The sequence below is a fragment of the Lactuca saligna genome, chromosome 5 (assembly GCF_052625555.1).
Source record: "Lactuca saligna cultivar CGN05327 chromosome 5, ASM5262555v1, whole genome shotgun sequence".
NCBI classification, from domain to species: Eukaryota; Viridiplantae; Streptophyta; class Magnoliopsida; order Asterales; family Asteraceae; genus Lactuca; species Lactuca saligna.
In genome coordinates, this window is record NC_136421.1 from 273,584,931 (window position 1) to 273,605,480 (window position 20,550).

The window sequence follows — 20,550 nt, forward strand, 5'->3', positions numbered from 1 at the left end:
AATTTCACATGAAACGAGTTAGGGTTTGATGTAGGGTGCTTTGAAGGTGAAAGGGGGCGAGCTTGGGTCGCACAAGCTAGCTTAAATAGGGGGCAAACCCTTGGAATTAGGGTTTCACCAAACAGCGATGACTCGCCGAGTCCAAGATATGGACTCGCCAAGTCGCCAACTTAAGCGTGCCCCCGGACCGCGTCCCTACTCGGCGAGTCGGACCTACAACTCGCCGATTCCAAGGCTAAAATGATAATTACTTAGATAAATTTTTATGTACCAGGAACCAGGTGCTACACATATTGACCTCGCTTGTCAACAGTTAAAGAATTTGATCTCACAGCTTCTTGACTCAAGCTCTGATACCAATTAAAGATTGGAATATGTAAACATAGTTATATTAATCTAAATAACTCTTTGATTATTGTGAGAATATCACTCAAAACTCACGATGTTTACAATGTTTTCCAGTGATCATAATTTGACCTAAAACCATGTGTATATATACTCCTAACTACCGACTTGTAATTAGATTACAATTAGGAAATTAGAAACCTACTTGTTTATGATTTCCTAAAAACTAGGTTGTTAGGTCTCTAAATCCTACTCGACTTAGGATTCCAACATGGAATTCAAATATTCTCATTACCTTGAATGTACCATACCATGAGTATAAATACAAACAATAAGGCACAAGGACTGGATATGATAAGCTACTGATATACAACAACTGGGCTAATACACAAGGCTAATATATAAACAAACAAATCAACGACTATTAACTAGGATCATCCATTTTATTAGTGAATTTTTTTCATAAAAAGTCATTATAATACAAGAGTTATTTAAATTTGCTTATTTATGTGTTGTTGGTATAAATTGTCTATCTAAAATTGGTTGAAACTTATTGGATAAACTCATTGAAAAAGCACATGGCAAGAGTTTGAAAACAAAATGTGTTTGAAAAACTTTTTACAATAGCCTTTTCAAATTTCATTAGCTTATCAGATCGAAAAACTCCTAAAAACTACTATTATGACCACTTTAATACACTTGTGTCGAATTATTAAGGTCTTACTAATCCCAAGTTTAAGATGCTTGTAATCTTCCTCAAGATAAAAAATTATATATATACATTGAAAGATTATTAAAAGACCAAAACTCTTAACGTCGCGATACTACCTAACGTTCTGATTTAAACGAAACTGAGAAATGGTCGCTAAATCATTATAAATTATTAATGTTAAACTAATATTAAAAACAACTAAAAATATTATACACTAGACAAAATTTAGAATTGACTCTTAATTATAAAAAGAAAACTCAATAGTTACATAAATTGGAAAAAAAAAAAAACTGCACATGTTTCATCCAACCACTCCATCACATTATATTTAGTATCTTCTAGTACAAGTTGAATCGTTTACAGCCAGCCTACATGCATAAGTCCTCAATCACAACCTTCACTTTTAAAATTCAATGCGTATAGTAAGCCAACTCCAACTCCGATGGCTTTCCTTTTCTTATTCAACGTGACGACTTACAACAAGACGTCAAACACGCTAGCACCACCGTCTCCGTAACTTCCTCCATTGACGTTATATAAATATTCTCTCTTCAAAATCTGCAGTTATCTTCTCTCTTCTTTGATTAGTGATTGATCAAGACTAGTGTTGACAGTGTGTCCGAATATAGAGAAATATAACGATGGCAAATGGTGGCGTATTGGAGGTGATGCTAGTGGATTCTGAAGGCATAAGAGCAAAAAGATTTCTCGGTAAGATCGAACACTAGTATACTGTATTTACCAACTGAGTTAAGGGAACTGGAACTTCAATTCCTAACGTGGGTTTTTGTTTTTGTTTTTGATCGATTTCAGGTTGTGTCGTTTGCTGTAGTACTTCGGCTGTTAATAGACCATATGTGTGTGTTGAATACGGGGATAAAAAACGCGTAAGCAAAGTCGCTCAAGGTAGGGCTTAATTAAGTATGTCGAATAACGTTTTCATTGTTTTTATTGCATTTGTTGAAATGAAAAGGTTGGAATAATTGGAATTAATGTAGGAAAAGGGAAGAAATCCATATGGGAACAAAAGTTCGAGTTTGTGGTTGACTATCCCATGGATGAAAAGAAGTTGGATCAAAAGCTTGTGTTTCGTGTTATGGACAAACATAAACTTTCTGATGATGGATATGTTGGTGATGCTACGTAAGAACGTTAAAGACTAATTTATTATCTTGTTTATTTTAGTTTTATTTATATAAGCTTTGCTTTAGCATAAGTTATGTGACTAATTACATTGGATTGAATGGGTGTATATATAGGATTCATGTAAAGGATGTTGTTTTAATGGGGATGGAGAAAGGGGATGCAAAGCTCGGAAGTCGGAAATACAGGGTGGTCCGGGAGGACAAATCTTACACCGGAGATATATCTGTGGGGGTTACTTTCAAGGTGTGCATTCGTTAACACTTTTGTATATTTAAATTTCAAACAAATAGTTTTCTAGTTTTAAAACCAACCACAATATACATAAAGTCATTATATTTTGCTTTTTTTTTTCTTAACTACTATATATTTTTGAAAAATCTTATATGCGACCACTATGACAATCTATTGTATGTTTAACATGTGTTAAAACTAACATGGTTTCTTGTATACATATGCATATAACCTCCTAAATTGGCAAAAAAAAAAAAAAAAAATCCTTTTAGAAAATAAAATATTATTTCATGAACCACATATGATGTCACATAGGTAAATGAAAAGTAATGTGTCAGTTTATAACCTTCTAAGTTGTAAATGGGTGGTTACATAGTGAAATTTCTTTGAAAAATGGGTGATTTTTATTGATCAAAATAATATATAGTGCTTAAACCACAAAATGATCAAAATATAGTGACTTTAATGTATATTATCCTTCGTAATTATACTAAATAATCTATTTAGAGGAAATTATCCCATTTATTTACATTGATTAAATTATACAAAATAAATACTTAAATATGCTTGGAAAATAAAACCTCTATCTATATTGTGCAGAGAAAAGATGGAGTGAATAATGATGGTGAAAGGAAGGAAAGCCTTGTAAATAATGAGGGTACAAAAATGGCAACAAAAGATGGAGTGAATAATGATGGTGAAAGGAAGGAAAGCCTTGTTAATAATGAGGAGGGTACAAAAATGACAACGGCATAATGTCTTGATCATTTAAGGCTGTGGTCTTGTGAATAACTAGTTTTTCTTGTTGCTAAAGGCTTAAATTTGTAGGTTTTAAGACAATATTGTCGGATAAAGGATAAAGTCAATTAGAAGTTCGTTGGGTTTGAGTGTGTAACTAGTTTTTCTTGTTGAAACAAGTGCCCGAAATTATTTTCAATTTAGTTATGCTTCTAAAACAAAAACTCGAAACGTTTGTTTATCCAACTTTTGATGATTAATAAACAAAAAATAGACGTCTTTTGCAATCTAGCAACTTTATTTTATTATGTGAGATTACATTTAATCACTTCAAGTTAAATGTAATCTTGATGAACATTATTATTTTATCTTTTATAGATCGAAAGTGATTTTGTAAAAATAACAAGTTTTTTTTTTTTTTTTTTTTTTTTTTTTTTTTTTTTTTTTTAATATATATAAAATATGTATAAGTGTTATAAAACTTCGGCTTTTGTATGATGAACTTATAAAAATTGCAAAAGCTCTGTACCTTTTATTGAAGTCTCCTCTACTGAACACTTTTTTGGAAAAATTTAATCATTCAACCTATGTTTTTGATTTGGAATATTCCTTAAACTTTATGAATGTTCTAAAAAATGAGACGTGCTCAAAGAGTAAAGATTTTGAAAGATTTTGACAAATGAGATACCTTAAAAACTAAAGAGTAAATTACACAAATTGTCCTTATTGTTTTATGGTTTGTAGTAGTTTATTATTTAATTTCCCTCTATCAAACCACGAGATAATAGGTGGTGTTTGGCTTAGCTTTTCAAACCTTAAAAGTCATTTTTGAAAAAGTTACAAAAAATCAGGATTTTCTGATTTTTCCAAAAAGTTCATTTTCCTTATGTAAAAACTTCAAAAGTAGCTTTCAAAACTAGTTTGCCAAACATCCTTTGCTTTTTTTCTTTTCCAAAAAGAACTTTTGGCTATGAAAAGCTAAGCTAAATACCCCTTAGATATCTTATATCACAACCTTTCCAAGAGTTTGAAACCATTTTCTCGCCCCCATCTCACTATACCATCATGGCATCGATGGTGCTGGTGGAATTCAACATCGGTATGGAAATCAACCACCGCAATTGTCTTAGTGAACCGCCCGCATGGAACTCAACCAACACTTCCATCTCCGTGAACCACCCGTCTATCACCCTTTCATAGCTTGTAGGAGAACTGAAGGCCTGAGTAGCCAGAGAACCTACTTTCTCAAGTATATGTTGTTAGAGGCAACATACCTTTGAGATCTTGGAATGAATTAAGAGACAACTCAATAACATATAAGTAAATAAATAAATGTTTAAAAAATATATAAAGCTAAAACTATTTTTTTTTTCAAATGGAACAAAAGACACAACAAAACAAAGTTTAAGGAAGAGTGAGTGTTACAAAAAAATTAAAGACCAGGCAAATAAATTACCTCAATGATAAGGACCATGCATGTAATTTACTTCAAAATTAAAGTAGTTGTTGAATATGATCTTTTTAGGTTTCGATTTTAGAAAGGAATCCAACAAATGTATAAAAATAGATTTTCTGCAAATAATAATTTAATTTTTTATTAAATTGTTATTGGTGCATTCTAACACATAATAGATGTGAGAAAGATTTGAACATCTCTCTCTCTCTCTCTATATATATATATATATATATATATATATATATATATATATATATATATATATATATATATATATAAAGAGAGAGAGAGAGAAATAGAGAGAAATATGTTCAAATGTTTGTTACAATTATTATGTGTTAGAATGCACCAATAAAAATTAAATTATTATTTAATCAAATAAAGATATATATTAAATGATTTCCAGAATTATAAATTTTTTATGAACACTAATTAAATTCGTCATTAATATCAACGATAATATTCTTTCAAAATGAATTCGCATCTAGTTTTTTTATGTATGGTTCGTATTTGTTTCATTACTCACTCACTCAAAATACAACAAAGTTGTCAAGAATATGAAAAACAAGAGTGTATTCTACTAGAATGAAAGTATATTTCAACAGATTGAGAGTGTATATTCAATGAAAGTTCATATTCAATGCAACTTTGTTGTATTTTAAATGAGTAGGTCCATAACAAAACACAAACCTATATATGAAAAGCTAGTTGTGAATTCATTTTAAAATAATGTTATTGCTAACATTATTGACGAATTTAACTAGTTTTTATAAAAAAAAATTATATATATATATATATATATATGCAAATCATTTAATATGTATCTTTATTTAATTAAATAATTATTTAATTTACTAAATTTATATTGTTGCATACATAATATAGATACACACCAAGTGAATCATCCTCCCATGTATTGATTGGTCCTAGACAAAATTGCAAAAATGGTCCCTGTGGTTGGCAAATTTATGTGTTTTTGGTCCAAAACGAAATGTTGGTGCACCATAGGTCCAAAATTGAATCTTTCTATTGTTTTTGGTCCCTATCAACATAAAAAGACTATTATACCCTTATATTTAATTTTTAATTTGCTTTATATATCTAATCAAATGTTTTTCATTAATTAAAATTAAGAAAAAGGCCTCTTTCTCTCTCTCTCTGTTAAGAGTTCTTGTGAAAGTCAACTTGCTAGATCAAGAAAACAAAATTCTTTTCTTCTTCCTAGTTCACTATGGTTTACACAAAAAGGTTAAGCATTTGTTTTTGTTTCTTTATTTTGAACACCACCTTCTGCTGCCATTAAAATCCGTCAAGCGAGCCTCAAAACACCACCATCTACTGCCTTCTTCCGGTTTTGGGAGCTTACCACCAAAAACCATTAGGAACCGTTGTTGTCTCCATCAATAACCACCACCGATGTTTGATCACCGTGAATCACCATCAAACCTCATCCCATATCCTACTCCATCTCGACCCTTGTCTTTCCCGGTGAGCCTAAACAAGGACGAAGTATCATAAGGTTGTCGGACCAGCCCCTTACCGCTGGAGCGTTTTCCTCCACCAACAAATATCGTCGTCACTGCTACTTCTTCCATCCACCATACCCAGCTCCGTTCGCCTCCATCATCATCGAGCTTGTCGGAACAGGAAATGGAAGCAGCGAAGCTGCCATTACCGCCCGCTGTCGTTGCTAATGTGGAGCTCCGACACCATCGCTGCCGCCTGCTGCTGTTGCCACCGACCGTCTCCGAACTGCCACCATCCCTGTCATCATAGTAAGCTTCATCCACACCCCTCAGTTTTCAAACCAATAACATTCTATGTTCGATCGACCAACTGAAATTAAGAGACTATGGGTCTCGTCTGTAAAGCACGACTGGTAACGGAAAGAAGATGATATGCTCTTCTTCTTCGTCGTCTTCAGATCCCCTTCTTCTTCAATTTCATCATCATCAACTTCATTTCACACAAATACCTCATCAGAAACCCTAATTTTATCATCATCGTCATCATGTTCTTCTTCTTCGTAGTCTTCTTCATATACTTTCGTATCCAACACCGGCTCTGCAAAACTCGAGAACCCCAAATTCCTCGATTCGATCCTCGCAACACCAACTCGTATTTTCTTTGTATCATTAATGGCGAACAGATCCGGCAGAGTTGCTCCGTCGCAACCCTAATTTAATCACCAACATGCTTGCTCCGTCGCAGACGACTGGAAATTAAAGTGGTAGGGAAGGAGTTAGCGAGGAGAGGCCAGAGGGCGGTGTTGGGTAAGGGTTTGATGGGAGTGTAGATGGCCGGAAATTGGGATGACGATTGAGAGAGAGAGAGAGAGAGAGAGAGAGAGTGTTTATTAATAATAAAACATTAAATTAAATACAAAAAATATAAAAAAATATATCAAAGGGCATATTCATCATTTCAGGTTGGGTCTGGACTAAAAACACACAAAAATGTTAATCATAGGGACCAAAACAACACAAGATATCTAAAATTGAACTAGTGGTGCACCAACATTTCGTTTTGGACCAAAACTACAGAATTTTACCAACCACAGGGACCATTTTTGCAATTTACCCTTGGTCCTATGTAAAATTTAGAAATGAGAAACGGTTGTACTAAATGATCGAAAAAGCTTATTTCAAAAGAGACGCGTATTGCATAATTTTCATTTTTTTTTTTTTGACAAAGATCGAAAAAGGTTGAATGTTGAGCAGCCCCTTCCTTAGGATCGAAAAGTGACCCAGATTGAAACCAAGGTCTTTTATTTGACCCAACACTACCCCTCGCCCATGTAATGACATCTTTATCTTTGGGTGCAATGCAGTTTAATAAAAATAACAGTAAAATATATGAATGTCCCTAAGGTTTGGGTTAATTTGTGCCCTTTGTCTCTAACTTACTTAATATGTTTTTAATATTTGTTTTTGTTACGCGTTTGGTCCTTACTAATTGTTTTTATTATGCGCTTGGTCAATGTCTTAACTAAAAAGACTATTATTTAAATAGGGAAAATTTGTGGGGTAGGTAAGGTAATGTGATGGGGTGGGTTGGGTTGGGGGTGTGCTAATTTAAACAATTTAAAAAATCAAGGGTAAAATAGTCTTTTTAGGTAAGACAAGAACCAAACATGTAACTAAAACAAACAGGAAGGACCTTCCGAGTTAAAAAATAAGTTAGGAACCAAACACACAAATTACCCTAAGCCATCGGGACCATTCCTGTAATTACTCAAAAAGTAACAACAAAATAAAAAATAATTTTTTTTCTGTCTAAATGCAGAAAAAAATTTAATATAATAATTACATCTTGTTTTCAACTTCGACCATAAAGATAAATAAACATAATCCCAAAACTTATCATACAAAAAACCAGTCTTAACAAATAAATGTCTATACTATAAATATAATAAAGATAAGTTTAATGTCTAAAAAACAAGCATAGGATTAGGCGAATGTCAAAAGTAGGGCAGTAAACGAACCAAACATGAATGAGGGTTGTTCATGTCCGTTCGTTTAAATTGGTCAAACAAACGAACGAACAAGAATGGATAAACTAACAAATTTTCTTGTTCATGATCGTTTGTTTATATTAATGAACATGCTAAAAGAACATAAATGAACGAATATAAACAAACATAATTCAACATATATGAACATAAACAAACACCGATAGTAATTTAATTAAACATAATTGAACATTTATGAACATAAAATGAACTTAATAAACAAACATAAACGAACAAAATAAATGAACGTTCACGGGCATAATTAAACGAATAAGACCGTTGTTTATGTTCGCTCATTTAACTAAACAAATGAGAATTTGTGTTCATATTCGTTCATATATTAAATAAACGAACTTACCACCGAACGGTTCACGAATAGTTCGTTGAATGTTCGGTTCGTTTACAGCCTTAGTCGGAAGGGTAACCCATTCGTGTTATACGTTCCGATATTTTTGTTTGCATTAAGGGTGACCATTTGGATGCGATTTCCTGAATCAAATCGGTATCGTACCTTATACTCCAGTTTGGTATTTGGTTCTTCTTTTTTAGCCACAAACAGTTCCAATACTACACCAATACTACACGACTTAGTGATCTTTCGTTCTGTTTAGTACTAAATGATTTAGTCAGATTCCAACACCAAGCTCACCCCTACTTTACATTTCTTCTGTTATTAATCAACAAACCAAAATATCAATCCAAAACATCGAAATTTAAAGCGTCAAACGGCAAAATAAAAGGTTTTTAGACTTTTACAATGAATGTACATGCACCAGATTATACCAAAACACGTTTTTTTTACTTTACTTTTTTAGACCATGTTTTTTTATCGGAAAAAAAACAAATATTCATGATTTTTCGTCATTTCCATAGAGATCCATATTAATATATAAAAAATGAATTTAAAAAAAACAATTCATTTTCTTTGTTTTTTGAAAAATTAAGATCTACTTTTTATCAAAATAATAATATATCAAAATTCATATTTTTGGGGTATTTCTTAAACATATATTCATATTGATATAAAAAAAAATCCAAAATTTCAGCTTAGATTCACATTGTGAATGTGAATCTACTCAGATTCACGATGTGAATAATAGTAAGTTAAATTCAAATTATGAATTTTGAAAACTGGATTATATACAGTTACATTCACAATGTAAATAAATTCATTTAATGATTTTACAAAACTAATTTATGTGTAATCAAAACATTAAAAGATAATTATAAAATTATATAGAAATATATTTCGATACATATGTAAATTTCACTAAATTAATTTTTGAATGATCAAAGAGTTAAATATCAAGTCAGATTCACAATGTGAGTGCGAATCCGAATAGATCAATGTTATTTATTTATTTATCTATTACTATTATTTTTAAATCGACGTTGATTTTATTAATAAAGAACAAAAATTGAGATATTTGGTATTTTTATGGGATAAATATAAACCTAATTATTGAAAAAAAAAACTATATAATGAAGTGAGTATTTTTTTGAAATTTTTTTTTTGTTTTCGTACATCAATATGAATTTCTATGGAAAAAGAATAAGAAACAACAATGGTATATTCAATGTTTTTTTCGATAAAAAAACATAAAAATTTAAACGAAAAAAATTAAAGGCTTATAATATTTGTATAAAACTGTATGATAAATTTAACGAATTACGATAAATAAACGTCTAAAAATAAAGGATTATTTATGATAAATAGTCTCAACGAAAGTTGTAGTAGATGTGATGGAGATTCCATGGGCATATATTATTGTTCGAAGTTTTGCATTCAACCATAACAACAAATTGTGTCGTAAAAGTGAATCAAAGATAGATTGTTTATTAGCTTAAGTGATCTAAATGAAAGTCATAGAAATCGTAAAAGTGAGAGAATACATATATAGAACGCCTAAATCTAACTTCATATGAAATAGTTATCATTTTTCGAAATTTCGGTACAGTAGTGTGCGCATATAAATCGAAATTTAAATCGGTTGAGTGTTAGCCAAAATAATGTGAACGATAGTTGAAGGAGTTATGCGTTTCACATTCAATTTTAAACTTGGTACAGTAGTGACTTTACTTTAAAGAAAGTCAAGAACGGAGTTCATATGAAAGAGTTATGAGTTTCGCACGGATTTTAACCGTGTAATCTGACTAATCTTTATAAAAATATGAATTTAAAATAGATTGTGAATTAGTTGTTGAGGTCTAAAGAAAAGTTGCAGTGCTCGTCGAGCCGATTCTCGGGATATAAAGAACATCGAAAACGGAACTCGTATGCGAAAATTATGATCGTTCAACTTAAAACTTATATTTCAAGACTTTAATTCATAGTTTAATAAAGTAGTTTAGGCATTTCCTTCACAAAATTTACAACTTAAAAACATTTTGTGCTCCACACAAATTCACAGTTTAATAAAATAGTTTTGGCCTCTCATTCATAGTATTCATAAATTAAAATATATTAATTCACTCATTCACAATTAAAACAAACTTTAACAAAACTAAACAATAGTTCAAACATTAAAAATCACAATTCACAGCTTAAACAAAATAAATTCATACTATTGAGAAAACACTAACATAATAATACACATTATAATTTCAGTTCATAGTATAACAACCATAAACCATTAACTGTGAAAACTTTATGATTAAAAAAAACAAATGAGAGATTAAAACATTAAATTTACAGCTTAACAAAAGGAAAAATAATCAAAAGAAAAATCGACATACCTGATGTGTTTCATCGAAGATCCTAGAGAAAGAAATGGAGGAGGTGGCGGTGTAGGAACAGATCTACGGTGGTGGTTCGATATCACTCTTATAGCTTCCGATAGCACCACAAAAAACAAATCTAGAACATTTGGACCACATACACTAGTTCTGACCAGATCTAAACGTGATGTCGACATTAGAAAGTTATGGTGTAACATCAATAGTGGTAGCGGTGGTGGAGATGAAGTTCATGGTGATGACAGTGGTATCAGGACCAACCAAATCACACCTGATCTCAGATGTTTCACGTTTTAGAGAGGGAAAGTGAAGCCGAAACAACTTTTTGACGCCAAAACTAAGACTAGGTGGCGATCGACGATGGGTCTAAAGGTATTTCCATTAGATCCTGTAACAATGATTGACAAAGGCGGTGGTTATTGTTGCTTGTTGGAGTTCATAAATCTGGAGAAGAAAATTGTAGATCTGAAGGCAAAAATCGTAGATCTGAGGCAAAAATCATATATTTGGAGCCAACCGAATGAGTTATTATAATAAAAAACCTATTTTTTTAAATGTTTTTTATGTCATTTTATATTTTTCAGATTACCAGTTATTTTTATAAAACATCATTTTTTATCAGCTAGTTATTCATATAATTAGTTTTTCAGCTATTAGCTAACTTTTTAGCTAACAACTACTTATGATGTTAGTTAATTAAAAAGAATAACCAATATAATTAAAAAAGAATAGATGAAAGATATATCGTTTAAAAAAAATATTGCGCAAAAACCACAAACTTGTGTTTAAAGTGTGAACCCCACATCGGTATTCCTTATATCAAATTGGCGTGGAGCAAGCTGTAAGAATAAAAGTCATGCATTAAAACCTGACTTGGTTTATTTCTAGGTCACGCCGGTTTTAATAGAAAAAATTGTTTTTCGTTGAACAATTCTCAATTAAAACTGGCTGGTTTGTTTCTGTTTTCAAAACCATTGTTCTTGATATCTTTGTTTTTTTTATCAAATCGTTTTAAAAAAAGAGTAAATTACTGAAATCTTTCATATCGTTTGGTCAAGATTGCCACTTTGGTTCCTAACTTTTTTCACCTGATCATCAATGTAGTTTGATTTTATTGTGTTTTTTGTCCTCTACATAATGTTAGGGACCAAACGTGTAATTTCGACCAAACCATAAGAACAAAAATGCAACAAAACCAAACTACAGGGACGATCTAAGTGCCAAAAAAAAAACAGTTAGGCACCAAACATAATAAAATCAAACCACGAGGACGATCTGAGTATAAAAAAATAATAGGAACTAAACATGCAATTTTGACCAAACCATTTAGGGATGATTTCAATAAGACAAAATTGCAAAATGGTCCCTGTGGTTTGCCGATTTCTGTGGGTAAGATCCAAAAAAAGTTTGCTAGCAAAAAACGTCATTTTTTGATGTTTGAGCTGTGAATTTGGTCCCTACCTCTAACTGCCGTTAGAGGCATTCCGTTTTCTTCCCCACGTGCCATGCACGCGAGGGTATTTTTGTACTTTCATTTATGGGGGAATGCTCATTTATTACCGCACATTTAACGATGCCCAAAAAGATCAGACACTCCAGCTTCTTCCTCGTTCAATTTCCATTGACGGTCGAACCCTAAGTCAACGATTTCCACCTCGAATCTTTTCTTTAGCTGAACTGCACTCTAGTAGGTAGAAGGAAAAAATGGTGCATTCATTGTAGACTATACATCCTTCGACGATGGGGTTTGATGCACTTGATTTGTATGGTGAGTGTTATTATAACCTTTAAAACTTAATTTTTTTTTAAAAATTTCACACAATATGCTAACTACATTTGGGATTTTTTGTTGTTTAGGATAGTCAATCATCCCCATTTGTTCACGATTGAACTTCGTCATGGTGGGAAGTTCACACGTGTTCCAAATGTATGATATGTTAAGGGGAAACTTACATATATTGATTTAGTTGATATAGATGATTTTTCAGTGCATGAACTCGACGCTATGATGCTAGAACTAGGATACATGGTTCCCCTAGTAATATATTATCACTTTAGGATTCCAAATGAAGACTTGATTTTTGGCCTTAGAGCTCTAGGTAATGTTCAAGATGTGTGTAACCTAGCTAAATATACTGGAGCTAACAAGGTGATCCAGGTGTATACTAAGCATGGCACAACCAACTTGGTTACATACTTCATGTCACCAAATAAGAGTAATGGTCTTGTCATTGAGCAACTAAATGAAGAAGATGAAGTGGCAATTGAACCAAAACAAAGAAAACAAAAAATAGTTCATGATTCCCAACATGAAAGTTGTAGTTCATCATTACCACTTGTGGTTTATGGAGGTGAATCAAAATCACTTTCGCCAGAAAAGAGGAGAACAAGAAATTGGAAGCCAAGAGAGGGTACTAGGTCATGTTCTAAGAGGTTATACATGGAAACTGAAATAGGGGATAATCAAGACAATGAAGCACCATCAAGTGAAATCAGGGATAATCAAGACAAGGAAGCACCAATAAGTGAAATCAGGGATAATCAAGACAAGGAAGCATCATCAAGCGTGGCAAGAGATAATCAAGACAAGGAAGTACAACAAGAACATGAGCTTGATGTAGCAACTATGCATGTACCAATAGGTTTAGCTGAAATGTTGAATGTAGACTTTAATCCATTTGAAGGGTTGCATGATAGTGAAAACAACAACATAACAGACCCTAAAACAACCCACCTTGGTAGTGAATATCAAGAATTTGATCAAGATAATGGGGGTTTATTTGATGGTCAATCAGACGATTTCAATTCAGAAAAGGGTGAAGATGATTACAATGATGATGATAGTGATTTTGATAGTGATGTTATAGTAGCCATAGACAATGAAGTTGATAACATTGATGTTGACATGAGTGACTTTAGAATGAACATTGATGAAGGTGTGGAGTATTCATGGTTTGGGTTTAACAATGATGTAGAAGACGAACAAGAAACAAACGAAGAAGAAGACCTTGAAGTAATTGATTGTGATGAATGGGAGTCATTAGGAAAAGACTCTGATACTGAAAAGAACAGGAGGGTTCTATTAAAACGATTGGGTAAGGAGAAAGTATGTTCACATGGTGAGGTGCATAAACCTAGTTTTTATGTGGGATAGATGTGGAAGTCAAAGAAAGATCTTAAGAATAAAGTGGATGAGCATGCACTTGAAACAAGGAGGAATCTTGCTTTTAAAAAGAATGATGCAACAAGACGAAGGCCATATTGCAAATAAGTTGTGTCTGGTACCAACGTCAGTGGGCCACATGTGGATGGTGGGATAAGTGGTGCAAGTGGGTCCCATGTGTTAGGTTGTAACGCCTGTGTTTCTGGGCTTGCCATTTTTAGCAATGTAATAGTCTAGGTTAACCTTTGTAACTCGTTTTGAAATAATATAAGTGTATTATTTGAGTATTATGTGTTTTGTGCTTAATTGCTTAATTATGTGGTTTGATTAATTAAGAATAAAAATAAGCATCAAAATTTAAGTGTAAAATAAACTTGATATCTTTAGATAATGTTTTATTAGTTGAAACAAGGTTTCCGACGATATAAAGAATGCCGAAATCCGAGTTATAACGAGGAAGTTATGACCTGTCGAAGTTTCGCGACAGAACCAACAACGCTGATTAACGTAAAAAGTGAAATTTACGTTAGAGTGATATTTAGCCTTAGTGATCTAAACGAGAATCGAAGATCTCGTTGTTAGTATCAAAGCGATAAAAAGTTAGGCAAAACGGACGTCAAACGAAGAAGTTATGAATTTATAACGAAACTTTCTGTCCCGGCCTATTAAAAATAAATAATAAAAATAAACTCAAAATTAGCCGACGGAGTCTAAACGAAAGTTGTAGACAGTAGTCTCACCTTCGCGTAGATATAAAAAACGTCGAAAACGGAGTTCGTATGAAGGAGATATGAATTTCCGAAGTTTATTAAATAATTAATAATTAAAATTAATTATTAAATCCCGACCTTATCCGAAGAAGAGTCACCGGACTCATCCGGAGTATGCCCCGCGTACTCGAGTACGCCCCGCGTACAGCGAAGAGTGTCGACACTTCGGATGACGCATGCAGTAACGTTTCGGAGCCCTGTACGCCCCACGTACGAGGAGGTTCCAGCCTCCTATAAATAGGATGCGAGGGTTCCGGGTTTGTTTGCTAATCATCCTAAGGGGGAGATAATTGTAACGCCCGCAGATCCGAGCTAGTCAATTTAGAGGCAATAGGGGTCAAAAATGACTTTTCAACAAAAGATTATTTAGAATGAATAGTCTTAACCAAGTTTTAGAATATGTCACAAGGTTTCCGTACATATAAAGAACACCAAAATCCGAGTTATAACGAAGAAGTTATGGCCCGTCGAAGTTTTACGGCAAAACCGGCACAACACCGGAAGACGTAAATAGTGAATTTATGATAGAAGACTTTTTAGCCTTAGCAATCTAAACAAAAGTCGTAGAATATGTTAAACTAAGAGCGTCGATAAAAAGAACGCCCAAATCTGACTTCGTATGAGGAAGTTATGATTTTTCTAAGATTCGGCTTAGCAGTGTACAGCCCGAAACTCGAATTTTAGTTCGAGCGGTTTTTGGCTTACGTGAAATAAATGAGAGTTGAATATCTCATTAATAGGAACTCAACGGTAAAAAGACAGACGAAAACGGAGTCCGTATGAAGGAGTTACGAATTCTTCGCGGTCATTTAACAGTCCAAACGCCTCGTACTGTTAAATTTAAGATCGGTCGAGAATTAGCCGACATAGTCAAAATGAAAGTTGTAGATACTATTTTTACCTACGTGTGGATATAAAGAACGTCAAAAACGGAGGTCGTATGTGAAAGTTACGGATTTTAGAAGTCGGAAGTGTGTTGTGCGAAAATGGGTGATGTGGCACAATCTTGGCCATTGCTTTCTCCCCAAGTCTTGCCACTAGATGGTGACATGTGGCACCAAGTTCAGCCATTTTCACCCTATAAATACCACCTCTCCCACCCTCATTTTCTTCACACCTTTCCCATTCTTTCTTCTCTTTACTCTCTCTCTCTAGAACCTCTCTCTAGCCCCAAAATCCCCCGAAAAGCCTAGGGAACCTTCCTAGCACGAGGCGGAAGCCCCGGAGTACTCGATGGCTCCGAGAAGAAGAGCTTTTCGGCTTGGAAACGCTGCTCCAAGCAAAGCCTGGTTTTCTATAAAACCCGCTGTAAGTGAGCTACGCCTACGCTATTTTTAATATAGTTTTTATTTAATTATATTAACGTTATTAAGAACATATAATAAATACTTGGCCTATTATTATGGGTTATATAAGTATTTTTTTTTTAACGCTTATATAATAGTAATAGTAGCTAGACTATTAATTAGTCTCGGCGAATAATAGACTAAAATCTATTGGTGATAATACTAGGTTTCGTCGAAGGAAATTATTTTAAAGTAAACGAAGCGCTGTCTGAGTACCGAGTCACCACCTTTTCAGGTGAGTGCATAGTCCCTTTCATGAACATGATTTTAATACAAGTATTGATTGAAGTATTAATTATATGTTTATGTGCGAGTTAATTGATGTTGCTTGAAATTCGTGTTAAAGAACATACCTGATTATATTTGATAATTTAGGATAAAGAGTAGACCTAAATTAAATATGAGGAATATTGGGTAGTATATTCTTACGAGTACAAGTGAGTTAAACTCAGAGAATAGAAGTTAGTATATGTCACTTATCCGGGAGTATGGATTAGACATAGTCATTGTCCCTAGTCCGAGAATATGGATTAGGCATAATCATTCGTCGTTAATCCGAGAGTATGGATTAGCTATTGTCCCTAGTCCGAGAGTATGGATTAGGCATAATCATTCATCTTTAATCCGAGAGTATGGATTAGTCATTCGTCCCTAGTCCGAGAGTATGGATAGCCTCGTTGCGAGGATCGACGGGGTGGGATAAGAGTTGTTTATATATATATATATATATGTATGGTGAAATTGTATATTTTGTGAATTTTAAACTATATATATGGTATAACATTGTGGGATTGAAATCCCTATGTGCTCACCAGGTTTCCCAACCTGACCCACTCAGTTTATTTATATCACAGGTGTTGATATGAAGTGACATTACACTGAGAGATTTAAAGAAATGTAGACCACTAGTGTGAATAATTGTAAGTTCTGTTTATGCTTATGTTCCTGTATTAACGATGACATCCCAAACGTTTTAAAATGAAATAAATACGTTTCTTCGAAAATGTTTTAATAACGTATTTACCATGTTTTTCTGGGAACAAATTCCGCAACCTTTTTATAAAATGAAGTACTCTGATTTTTATAAAGCATAAACAAAATCGGTCTTTTCTGGCCGTGATTTTGGGGATGTCACAGTTTTTACCCCCGAAGCCCCGATAATATTCCCGAGCCCCGAAGCAAGTCCCGAGATCCCGAAGATCCCGAGAAGTGCAGTTTCCGAGCCGAAGCTCTGCCCTCGAGAAGTTCGATTTTTGTAGAGATCTTCCAGATCTGCTGAGGATTACTACTTTTGGAAGTCGTAGTGCTGTTCGATCATCTTCTGATCAAGTGAGTGTATACTACCTTTCATAAACGCAATAATAATACAAGTATGGTTTGAGTGTATTAAGTATATTGTTTTTTATACGTGTGAGTGCGTTGTTACATTCTCCTAACGTATAATTATGAAGTATTTTATACGAGATACGTGTTATGTGTATATTTTATTGTTATGTGTGTGAATGTATATTCACTTTCTTCTATCTTACAGATCTGATTATTTCTATATGAAATACATGTTATGTGTGTGTGCCTCATCTGTTATATGGAAAATATATTGATCAAGCATGCTATACAGGTTTTGAAAATATGTATAAAATGTATGTTTTTATCTACTAATATGTTAGGTAGAACATGGGTAGATAGTTGGTGTGTAATAAACAGATGAGAGGCCTCGTTGTTGTTTTGATCCAGTCATCTAGCGGAATTTAGATGACGATCACGGACTTTTCTAGACAGTCCAGTGGAACGCTAGCAGGCTCATAACCTGTAGGTGTTAATGAACTTGGGTGTTCATTCGCTGTATTCCATCCCCCTCATGGTTGCCTTATTTGACTTATATTGCTGAGGAACCCCCGCAACATGTGTTGTCACCCCGATGAAAATATTCTTAGATTAGGTCCCTTGTGTTAGTTATTTTAGGGACATAAAGTGAGAATAACGGGAATGGGTAACTGGGTTATTGTTGGTTGATAATAATTAATTTAATTATTTATTGTGGGTTGAAAACCCTATATGTTCACCAGGCTCCCAAGCCTAACCCACTCAGTTTTATTTGTATTACAGGAAGTGGCGCAAGGGCGTAAGATGGATGAACCATCAAGTTGTTTTGTTTACAAGTCTGTATATGTATATATTTGTTGAATGACTTGTAATGTTATCGTTTATGCTTAGTGGTCTGTATCGGAACATGACACCCCGAGTTTTGATTATATAATGAAAAATACATTTCTTTTATGAAATGCTTTGGTAAACATTGTTTTATCATGTTTTGTTTTTGGGAACAAATTCCGCAACTCTTTCAAATCAAAAGGATTTACTCTGAATTTATTTTAAAAGCATAAATGAAAATCGGTCTTTTCTGGCCGTGATTTTGGGGATGTCACAGTTGGTATCATAGCATTAGTTTAAGCGAACTAGGAATTTATAGGATTTCTAGACTTAAACTTAGAATGTTAAGTGAAATTTTGAGATATGTGTCTGTTATATTTTAGACACGAGCACTAGTTTATTTTAGGAAAGTTGCCTAAAATGCTTTATGTGCTAAATGTTATATGTTGCCATATATGATATTATTTGTTCGGATCTATGGTCTGTTGCCGACCGGATCTAGAAACCTTATGTGTGTAGGATTCTAAGTGTACGTCTACGATATTAGAACTGGCATGTAAATGTTTCAGAGTGATAAGGATGATTTGAATATCTATCGTGAATGAGGATCTAATTTCACCTTATTTGGTGTGTAGATCAAAAATGGTGAGAACAAGAAGTGGAGTTGGAAATGCTGACGAAAACAGGAATCAACCACCAATGATTGAACAAATACCTGTCGTAGCAGCAGCACCTGAGCCAATAACCATGGCTGGTGTGCAAATGATGATTCAGACGATGTTGGATCGTCAGATGGATGAAAATAGACGGTTGCTTCAACAGAATCGTGAAGAACTGTCAATTCGTGTGGAAGAGCCTGAATTAAATGAAGGGCACTCGAAAGGTGGAAACTTTAGTGGGTCTGTTGGTCAAGCCAACCCACTGATAGTTAGGCAAGACAACCGTGATGGAAGGAATGATGGAATGGGATGCAAGTACAAGGACTTTTTAACTTGCAAACCATCGACCTTCAATGGAAAGGAGGATCCAATTGGGGTTATGGATTGGATCTCTGAAATGGAGTTAGCCTTCATGACTTGTGGCTGCAGAGGTAAGTTGCAAACTATCTATGCAGTGCGACAGTTCCGAGGTGGAGCCGTTCGTTGGTGGAACACTCTAGGGAAGACTTTGAGCCCAAATGAGCCACTGCAATTGTCATGGGCAGAATTCTTGGTGCAGTTCAAACGCAAGTTCTGCTCGGCTCAAAATCTATTGGAGCTAGAGAACAAGTTTCTGACACTAACGAAAGGCAGCATGTCAGTCGATGAATACACCAATAACTTCACCGATAAGATGGAGTTTGCCTTGCGTATCGTTCCAGACGAGCTGAAAAAGGTGGACCGGCATGCGAAGGGACTCCCATGGGAGTACGAGGTGCCAGTACGTCAGGCACATACTCTAAAGGCAGCTATCTGGGTTGCCAAGTCTGTTGAGAACATGATAAAAGGGAGAACCACCAACAAGGTTGAGGTTGGTGAGAAGAGAAAGTTTGAGGGAACATCTGGTTCCGGTAAGAAAAGCAAATTTTCGAAATCTGATTCGAAAAGGTTTGGTGGGGGAAAAGGAGGAGAAGCGAAGTGGTGTGATAAGTGTGGAAAGGTTGGACATTTTGCCAATGAATGTCCGAACAACAAAAGGATGTGTTTTGGTTCTAATGAAGAGGGGCATATTTTGAAAGACTGTCCGTAGAAGAAGGAGGCAGCTAAGCCCAACATTCCACCAAAGCCGAAGGCGAGAGCATTCCAGATGACACTGGAAGCTGCTAAAGATGAAGCTGATGTCGCTTCAAGTACCTTTCTCGTAAACAATTTGTCTGCCCAAATTTTATTTGATTCTGGAGCCAACTACTCCTTTATATCGCATGAATTTGGTAGAAAACTAGCTTTGCCTGTTGATAGACTAGATAATGCTTTATTAGTCGAAGTTGCTAGTGGCAAGTTTGTACCTGTTAGCCATCGTATGAAAAACATCTTAATCGACCTTAATGGGAATAAGTTTCACGAGGAATTATTACCTATCGAACTTAATGGTTTCGACATCGTGTTGGGAATGGATTGGCTTAGTGCCAATGATGCCGAAATTTTATGCAAGAAGAAGATAGTTAAAGTAAAACCACCTGGAAAAGATTCGTTTATGGTGTATGGGGACAAACACCGAGTGAATTCTGGAATCATTTCCCTAATGAAAGCCAGAAAGTGTTTGACCA

The 20,550-nt window shown here is 34.1% G+C and overlaps 1 protein-coding gene across 1 annotated transcript; it reads left to right on the forward strand.

The window, feature by feature from the left end:
• The first annotated feature begins 1,429 nt into the window (after window positions 1-1,429).
• LOC145047870 (16 kDa phloem protein 1-like) lies at window positions 1,430-3,396 on the forward strand. Its single transcript, XM_078996233.1, has 5 exons — window positions 1,430-1,768; window positions 1,871-1,963; window positions 2,056-2,200; window positions 2,317-2,446; window positions 3,035-3,396. Exons 1-5 carry the CDS (start codon window positions 1,699-1,701, stop codon window positions 3,188-3,190), a joined length of 594 nt encoding a protein of 197 aa, XP_078852359.1. The 5' UTR covers window positions 1,430-1,698; the 3' UTR covers window positions 3,191-3,396.
• The last annotated feature ends 17,154 nt before the right edge of the window (window positions 3,397-20,550 follow it).